Source organism: Tupaia chinensis, unplaced genomic scaffold (assembly GCF_000334495.1).
Source record: "Tupaia chinensis unplaced genomic scaffold, TupChi_1.0 Scaffold000287_1, whole genome shotgun sequence".
In the NCBI taxonomy this organism is placed as follows: Eukaryota; Metazoa; Chordata; class Mammalia; order Scandentia; family Tupaiidae; genus Tupaia; species Tupaia belangeri.
The window spans coordinates 368990-378078 of NW_006159771.1; the positions used below are offsets into that span (position 1 = coordinate 368990).

General features: G+C 59.8%; 1 protein-coding gene across 1 annotated transcript in view; it reads left to right on the forward strand.

The window, feature by feature from the left end:
• TXNRD2 (thioredoxin reductase 2) overlaps nucleotides 1–9089 on the forward strand; it is a gene marked incomplete in the record, with an annotated part of 69241 nt that overhangs the window by 33675 nt on the left and 26477 nt on the right. The window contains 1 exon segment of the mRNA XM_027772609.1: nucleotides 1791–1965. Coding sequence (XP_027628410.1) covers nucleotides 1791–1965 — 175 coding nt within the window.

Consider the following 9089-nt stretch of genomic DNA (forward strand, 5'->3'; position numbering starts at 1 on the left):
CGGACGGCGGCGCTGGGAGGCGGGCCCGGGGCCCCCCCCCCCCCCGTGCAGCATCTATGCAGACGTGGGGCACCGCAGTCTCCACCGTGTCCAGGATGCAGATGCCCAGGTGGACAGCAGGCGAGCTCTTGTGACTGGAGCAGTGGGGATTTTTCTTTTTTCTTTGCCTTAGATAAAGTCTCTCCATCAGCATCCTCCTGTCTCACCTCTCAGGCAGCTGGGATCCCACGCAGAGGCCACTCTCTGGCCTTTAGGTTGGGTCGGAGACCAATCCCGGGCCCCCCAGGAGGTCCCAGCTTAGGGGGACCCCGCTTCTGAGCAGTGTGTGCCGTGGAGGGCCCGCCCAGTCTCCCTCCTTTCTTTTCTCTCTCTTCCTCCTCCTCCCCTTCCTCCCTCTCATTACCGAGGGTGTGCATGTGCAAGAGAAAGAGGCTCCCCGACAGGGCGTCCCCCTTCCCCTGCCCGCCAGCCCCCCAGGATCCTGGCGCCCCTCAGGCCAGGTGGCTTCCAGGCTGAGCAGGGCTGTTCCCACCATGCCCCAGCCACTGGGTCTGTTGTTTCTTCTATTAACTAAGTACTCTTCGAGGAAACAGCTGTTAAAATCAAACCCGGGGTTGTCACCCTCAGACGTCAGTCACTGAGCAGTCGCCAGGTGGCAGAGCTGCACGCAGCTACGGCCCTGCCCGCGCCCACCGTTGACCCTCAGCCCACAGAGGGCTGGGGAGGTTGCGGAAGGCAGGGGTCAGGCCTGCAGTCTCCAGGTCCCCGCCCACCACCCACACCCCTTTCTGAGCTAATGTGGAGGCACCCCTCTCTGTGTGTGCCCACCCCAAAGCCGTGGGACACGTGTGTCTTCTCCTCAGTGCATACGGAGCCCCCGCAACGGGGCCGCAGCATCTGGGGAGGCCTCTGCGCCCACGCGTGGGGCGGGTGAGTGGGGAGAGCAGGTGCTCAGCGGGAAGGAGGTGAAGACGAGGCCTGGGGGACAGGGAGGACCGTGGGGGTCAGGGCCGCACCAGGGTGGCTGTGTGCTGGGAGGAGGAAGGATGCTCAGTCCCAGTGGACAGCCCAAGGGCGTAGGTCCCTGTGCCGTGCGGGCCCACGAGTTCCCCTAGAGACCCAGAGGGACGCAGGAGGGGCTGGCACTCGCACACTTGTCCCTCTGCTCAAGTAACCGGGTGGTCACCCCGAGGGGCGGGGCTTCTCACACACAGTCCAGAATAAGCCGCTCACCTGCGCAGAGGTCAGAGGGCCTCGGAGGGTGTGAACAGCAATGGTTAATTCCCCTGGAGAGAAGAGACTATGGTCCCCTGACCACTGGGATGTCCAGCCCCTGCAGCATCCGGGAAGCAGCCCCCTCTGCAGCCTGCACGGGGCTCCCACTGGGCTTCCCGGGCTGGCAGGGAGGGGCGGTGCCCTCTCTGCCCCAGCAGTGCCAGGGCTCACTGCCCTGTGGATATTGGTAGGTGCAGTGTGTCCTGTCCACAGTCTCAGCTCCCGAATGGGCGACAGGCAGGCTGGCCAGCTGGACGGGGGGGCGGTGGCGGGGGAGCGGGGACCAACCACGTGACTGAGCCAGGCCCCCAGAGAAGGGGGTGAAGACTTAGTCAATGAGCAGCTCGAGGGGAGCTTGCCGGCCAGCGCATCCTGACGTGGGTGGGGTTCAAGTATGTGGAGCCTGGACAGACCCCTCGTGGGCTACCACCGCCCGTTTCGAAGGACAGGGCCGGGTCCTTTCTCCCATGGCTGTCACTGCCACTGGACCTCAAGGCGTGTCCTCTCATTCGCAGCAAATGTCATCGTTGGTCACGGAGTCCATGGCGTCTCACGGCACGCGGTTCCTGAGGCGCTGCACGCCCTCCCGAGTTAGGAAGCTTGCAGACGGCCGGCTCCAGGTGGCCTGGCAGGACCACGCCGCTGGCAAGGAGGACACGGGCACCTTCGACACCGTCCTGTGGGCCATCGGTAAGTCTGCGTGGGCACGCACTCGCCCCTGGTCCCCCCGCATGCCCCGTCACCTCCTGGGCCTCCTGCTCTGCTGGCTAGCAGGGGTCCGGTGCTGCCTCTCGGGTTGTCAGGAAGGCTGTGGGGATGCACCTCCACCTGGCCGTGCTCACCTGGCTGTCCCCGGCACACTGTGCCCCATTTTTCTCCAGCGCCGTGTGCTGCTCTGGAGAAGCACAACCAAAAGACCTGGATGTCAGCCAGGGGTCACCATTGGGGAACGACTGGCCGGTCCTTCCAGCCTTCCCTGTCTCTTGGCGGGTTATTTATTCAGTATTGAGGTGTTGTTGGAGCATAAATGCATAAATTCCAGCATCTCTTTTTTTTTTTTTTTTTTTGGAGAGCTTTTTGCTATAGGGTGCGTGCGCTCACCAGAAAGACAGAGAAACAGAAAGTGAGAAATCACCCACCCAGGGGCGATGGTCACGCCGCAATCCCTTCTCCTCCATTCTCCTCTCGGGATCTTGGGCACGCACGCACACACGCCCGGCGTGAGTTTAAGCCATCGGGTCCGGGACTTGAACCGTGGTCGGCTACATGGGAGTTCACTGACATAGCCGTTACGCTAACTGCTGGTCCCAAGTTTATTTTTTTTAATGAGCAAGATGGAAGGAAGAGAATGAAGGGGTTGTTCGGGACAGGCTCTCACCTCTCGGTTACCCAGGGTCACAGACACACACCACTGGGCCTGGCCGGCTCGGGTCGGTCCAGGATGCGATGCATGCACAGAGGCACCCTCCCACCTGTGTCACTGTGGCCGGTCTAACACGTTCGCATGCACCGTTCGGAGCGTTAAGGACCCACGCATTGTTGGGCAACCTCCACCATCATCAGTCTCTGAAACTTTCTTCATCCTAGACCGAAGCCCTGAACCCCTGAACCCCTGGCCCTGTGCAGCTCTAGCTGCCCGTCCCCCCTCAGCTCAGGCCCTGGCGACCACCCTTCTGCTCTGTCCCTGCACGCGATGACTCTGAGTACCTCGTGCGTGGGGAACCAGGCAGCACCTGCCCTGTCGTCGTTCGGCCGATTTCTTTCACGGGGCAGACCGTGCTCAGGGCCCATCCCTATTGGAGCAGATGTCGCGATTTCCTTCCTTTGAAGGTGGAATCGTTGTGTTTATCCGTTCATCTGGTGACAGACACTTGGGTAGCTTCCACGTCTGGCGAGTGTGAATAATGCTGACATAGGTATGCGTGCACGCAAGCTAGCTGTGTTGTACTATGTAAAAACGACGCCTGGGGGGGACACGCACATGGCGTCATGGCTATGTCCCTGGACTCCCATGTACACCGCCGCCAGACACGCCCGGCGTGAGTTTAAGCCATCGGGTCCGGGACTTGAACCGTGGTCGGCTACATGGGAGTTCACTGACATAGCCGTTACGCTAACTGCTGGTCCCAAGTTTATTTTTTTTAATGAGCAAGATGGAAGGAAGAGAATGAAGGGGTTGTTCGGGACAGGCTCTCACCTCTCGGTTACCCAGGGTCACAGACACACACCACTGGGCCTGGCCGGCTCGGGTCGGTCCAGGATGCGATGCATGCACAGAGGCACCCTCCCACCTGTGTCACTGTGGCCGGTCTAACACGTTCGCATGCACCGTTCGGAGCGTTAAGGACCCACGCATTGTTGGGCAACCTCCACCATCATCAGTCTCTGAAACTTTCTTCATCCTAGACCGAAGCCCTGAACCCCTGAACCCCTGGCCCTGTGCAGCTCTAGCTGCCCGTCCCCCCTCAGCTCAGGCCCTGGCGACCACCCTTCTGCTCTGTCCCTGCACGCGATGACTCTGAGTACCTCGTGCGTGGGGAACCAGGCAGCACCTGCCCTGTCGTCGTTCGGCCGATTTCTTTCACGGGGCAGACCGTGCTCAGGGCCCATCCCTATTGGAGCAGATGTCGCGATTTCCTTCCTTTGAAGGTGGAATCGTTGTGTTTATCCGTTCATCTGGTGACAGACACTTGGGTAGCTTCCACGTCTGGCGAGTGTGAATAATGCTGACATAGGTATGCGTGCACGCAAGCTAGCTGTGTTGTACTATGTAAAAACGACGCCTGGGGGGGACACGCACATGGCGTCATGGCTATGTCCCTGGACTCCCATGTAGTCGACCGCAGTTCTAGTCCCGGACCCGGCGACTTAAAACTCACGCCACGCATGTGTGCGTGTGTGCCCAAGATCCCGAGAGGAGAATGGAGGAGAAGGGATTGCGGCATGGCCTCCGTCCTCCCTGGGGGGTGATTTCTTGCTTTCTGTCTCTCTGTCTCTCCCATGAGCACAGGTGCCTTATAGCAAAAATCTCTCATAAAAAATAAATGATCTGGGAACCAGCAGTTAGCGTAATGGCTATGTTGCTGGACTCCCACGTAGTCGACCGCAGTTCGCGTCCTGGACCCGGTGGCTTAGAACTCACTAAACAGAAAGAGAGGAAACCCCGGATGGCGCATGATCATGTTGCCATCTTTTTCACTCCTTTTCTCCAGCCCCTGAGGATTTAGGGCACTTAGACACGTATACCTCGTATGTTTCCCAAGCCTCTGGGGTAAGGATTTGAACCATGGTCAGCCATTGACTCCCAAAACACAGGGCTGTCTTGCTGCCCGATAGGACTGGTCCCATGACACCAATTAAAAAAAAAAACAAAAAAACACCTGCCAGAGGTCATGTACACTCACCAGAGAGAGACAGAGAGACAGAGATAGCGAGAGGGAGAGAGTACCTCTCCATGGGGCGTGGCCACACGGCAGTCCCTTCTCCATTTGTCCAGGAATTTGGGGCATGCATGCCCATGTGTCCGCCATGTTCCTCAAGCTCCCGGACTGGGATTTGAACCATGCAGTCAGCCGTGTGGGATCCACCTCCTTTACCCATCAGGCCACAGGGCCAGCCCAAGATGTTTTAACATTCTAAAGATCCTTTCCATGGCTTTTCGGTGGTCGTCACGTGCTGAGAGCAGGCGTGTCCCTGGCCTTCCCAGAAGTCATGCTCCACGTGTTTCCAAAAGCCAGGCCCAGCGGCAGGGCAGGGGCCTCGGGGCCTCTCCTGGCTGGCGTGGGCCGGCCGCGCTGTTCTGACCACCCTCCTCCGTCTGTGGAGCGTGGGTCTGGTCTCTCGGGGTGAAGGCTGAGCAGGCGTGGCTGTGCAGAGACGCCGCCGGCTTCGCCAGACTCAGCGTTTTGCTGGCTGTGCCCGGGCCGTCTGAGGGCGTCTGGGAGGGTGGTTTAGCATGTCCCTCTGTCCCTGTCGACGGCCTGCTGTGATGCTGGGCTCAGCGGCCTCTGCAGATGGGCCGCCTTGGAGGCTGCGGGTTCTAGCGTGTTAGGGCAGGAGCCCCCGGCCACCAGGCTTCGGACTAGTGCCATCCTGTGGCCTGGGCTGCACAGCATGGGGGTGGGCGAGGGTGAGCGAGTGTCCATGCCCTGTCACTCATGTGGCAGCCAGGCTCCGCCTCCCGTTGGGATCCCCCGGGGCCGTGGCAGTGTAGATTCTCCTGGGAGCGCGGCCCCTGTCGTCGTCGTGTGGCTGTTTCACCGTATACTGCAGCGTGGTGGGGTGGAGGTGGGGTGCTCAGTGGATGTGTGCGCTCGGGTCATCCCGGGGCCGTCCCTGCCGCTGTACCCACCCCTCCACCTCCCGTCCCCAGTGCCGTGAAGGCTGGGCACCCCTGCATTGGGCCGCTGCCCATGTGTCGGGCCTCCCCACTCCCCCTTCCCCCAGCTGCCCCGCCACCTTGCATGCCGATGGCGGGAACCATCGCGGGCTTTCTCACGGGCCTCTGGCTCTCTGCGTCTCTTTGCACGGGCTCAGAACCCGATTGCTGTGAGGAGCCGTGTCTGGTTCCACATCAAGGAGGTGCGTGTTTACCGAGCGGCCCAGAGGGACAGTCCCAGCAGCGCCTGTCAGGGCTTGACTGACTGGGGTGCCGGCGGCCCAGGGGGCCCCCAGAATGAGGTTGCATCATCATGACGGGCAGCGTGCTCTTGAGAAAGCCCCTCTGCTTCTCCTGAGTCGCTTGGAACGAATGGAGGTCAGACGGAAAGTCGAACCCAGAAGAGCCGGAGTCTTTGTAGAGTGGACATAAGAGCGGATCTTTAAAAATGCATATTGAACGGCCAGCAGGTGGCGTGCTGGTTAAGGCACTGGGCTCCCACGTGTCCGACCGCAGTTCGATTCCTGGACTGGGTGGCTTGAAACTCATGCTGGGTGCATGCGCACACCCAAAATTCCGAGAGGAGAAGGGAGGAGAAGCGATTGCAGTGTGGCTATCCCCCCCCACCAGGGATGATTTCTCACTTTCTGTCTCTCCAGCAAGCTCATGCCCCCGAGAGCAAAAATCGCTCAGAATGTAGTGATTGATTTGTCTCCTCCACGAGAGAGACAGAGACAGGCACTCTGACAGGGTCTTCACTCTGTGACCCACTGCCGGCCTCAGCCAGCCTCCGTCATGGGTGTGTGTGCGTGTTCGAGGGAGACCCAGGACACAAACCCAGAGCCGTCCCATGTGGGTGCTCTCGGGTTGCTGCTGTGTCACCACCTGGCTCCAAGAGCAGGTTCGACAGTCGAGCACCCGAAAAGCCACAGGGTGAATTTAAGGCCTTCTAATTCCAAGTGGGTCAGTTACCAAAGGCAGCGTGCTTGGTTAAAATAGCAAAATCGGTTAGGTCACATTTAGATCCAGAATATACTGAGGTCTGTTATCGTAAGCTCCATTCTTTTTTTTCTTTTTTTTTAAAGAGGTTTTTGCTATAGGGCTCGTGCGCTCGCCAGAAAGACAGAGAGAGACAGAGAGACAGAAAGCGAGAAATCACCCCCCAGGGGGGATGGTCACGCCGCAATCCCTTCTCCTCCATTCTCCTCTCGGGATCTTGGGCACGCACGCACACGCGCCCGGCGTGAGTTTAAGCCACCAGGTCCAGGACGCGAACCACAGTCAGCTACATGGGAGTCCAGTGATATAGCCATTATGCTAACTGCTGGTCCCTTGTAAGCTCCATTCTAAACAGTGAGTGGCAGACTCCCCTGCTGTCCCCTCGTATTTTTCTGTCCTCCTACCCGTGTCTCTTATCCCGCCTTTGGACCAAAAGGTGGATCTTGCAGCCATCACGGAGGCCAGGGTGCTGGCAGCGGCCCTGAGGAGCAGGGCTGTGTGCAAGCCCCACCGCCCTCCCAGCTTCCAGGCAGGGCCCTGGCAGGCGACAGGCAACCCCACACCCGCCTCCGCAGAGCTGTCGCGGTGCACAGGGCCCCCTCCCCCACTGGGAGTCCGTTTTCTTTTTTCGTCTTTTCAGAAAGAGCATCCCCCAGACAGTCTGCCTGGCTTGATTGATGCTGGGGGCGGGAGCTTCTCCCAGGCCTTGGCCTTTGACCTTGCTCCCCCGAGGGGCGAGGGCGGCGGGTTCTGGCACACCTTCTGGGGGGCTGCGCGGGCATGTGCTGTCTTCCCCCGGCTAGGTTTTGTAAACACTCGGGAACCACTACTGGGCTTAACAGCTGGGAGTGTTCTTGCTGGTGCGCACCGTAAGCCTCTACCCAGGCTTTATTTCTATTTGCTATAAGGATCACGCGCTCCAGGAGGTTCAAATAAAATGCCCCGGGGCTGCCGGCTGGGACTGCTAGCCTCTCCCCGATGGCGCCCACTTCTCATCCCAAACCACAAGTTCCGAGTCCCGCATCCGTGCCAGCTGGGCTCCAATGGGCGTTAAGGGTCACGCAAGGGAAGGACGCCCTCATGCCCCCCCGTAAGCACACAGGCGAGGCCCGAGTGCTGCATGGAGCACCCGCTCCGTCCAGCTGCCCACGTGCCCGGTGCCCAGGCCGCAGCCTGCAAAGACGGTGGACGCCGGCCTGGCCAAGTCCCCGCAGTCTGGGCGCCCAGGAGGGCTCGGGCTTCTTCCTCGGCTCAGCCTTGATCTCCCCGCAGTGGATTAAACACATTAGCAGTTAAAGCGGTTAATTGCTGTGCAGGGGGCCGCGGCTCATTGTTTGTCGCTGAATCACCCGCCCACACCAGGTGTCTCAGATAATAGACTGGGAACCTCAGCGAGGAGGATTTCCTGTCTGCAGATGTGCTGATTATAGCGCTGAGTGAAGGCAGGCAGCCTGCACGGCCGCCAGTTAACCACTTGTGGCCTGGAGCGCCCGCTGTCCTGCGGGGGCCGGCCAGGCCGGGCACGGGGTGCTGCTCGGCTCCAGTCCGGCTGAGACGTGCTTTGAATGAATGGACAGTCAGCCTCTGGACCACCGCCCTGGGAACAGTGGTCACTGAGGGCGTCACCGGCCTCGCCGTAGCTGTCACTCTCCTGGTGCGGTCCATGGACGAGTATGGGAGGGCCTTGCCCCATTGTTCCCGGCAGGGGAGGACAGTTCACTCAGAGTAGTCGGAGAGAGAGCCGTGGGAGAATTAGCCCGACTCTCTCCCTCAGTCACTGAGTTGGTTTTTTTTCATTTCTTTTTATTTAATTTTATTTATTTATTTTTTTAATTTGACCAGTGAGAGAGAGAGAAAAAAAGAGAGTGAGAAGGCAAGCTGCCAAGTCTGGGACTGGAACCACAGTCCGCCACGTGGGAGTCCAGCACCTTAACCACCATGCTGTCTGCTGGCCCCTGGTTTTTCATTTTTTTTCATTGCTAGAGGGTACATGCACTCTCCAGAGAGCAAGAGACACACACACAGAGAGAGAGAGAGAGAGAGGGAGGAGAAAACCCCCTGACAGAGGGGCAGGGGCATGTCACTATCTCTTCTTCATTTCTCCATCCTGTCGGGGTACGGGGTATGCACGCGTGCCTGGTGCATTTTCAAGTCACTGCAGCCAGGATTTGAACTGCGGTCAGCCATGAGTGATCCAGCTGCCCTAACCACTAGGCCACGGGGGCTAGCCTGTACAGCTAGGTGGAAGGGGACAGTGAGCCCCTGGTCCCAGAGCTCGACCACCTGACTTCCATCTGACCACCATGAGGAGGTCGTGGGCACCCGGGCCATGACCAGGGACCCTGGGATGCCAGGGAGGCCAGGCGAGCACGGTAGCCCCGGAAGGGTGCAGCCCAGGCCCATCTCCACCAGGGACTGTGTGCCCACGTGGGGGGGG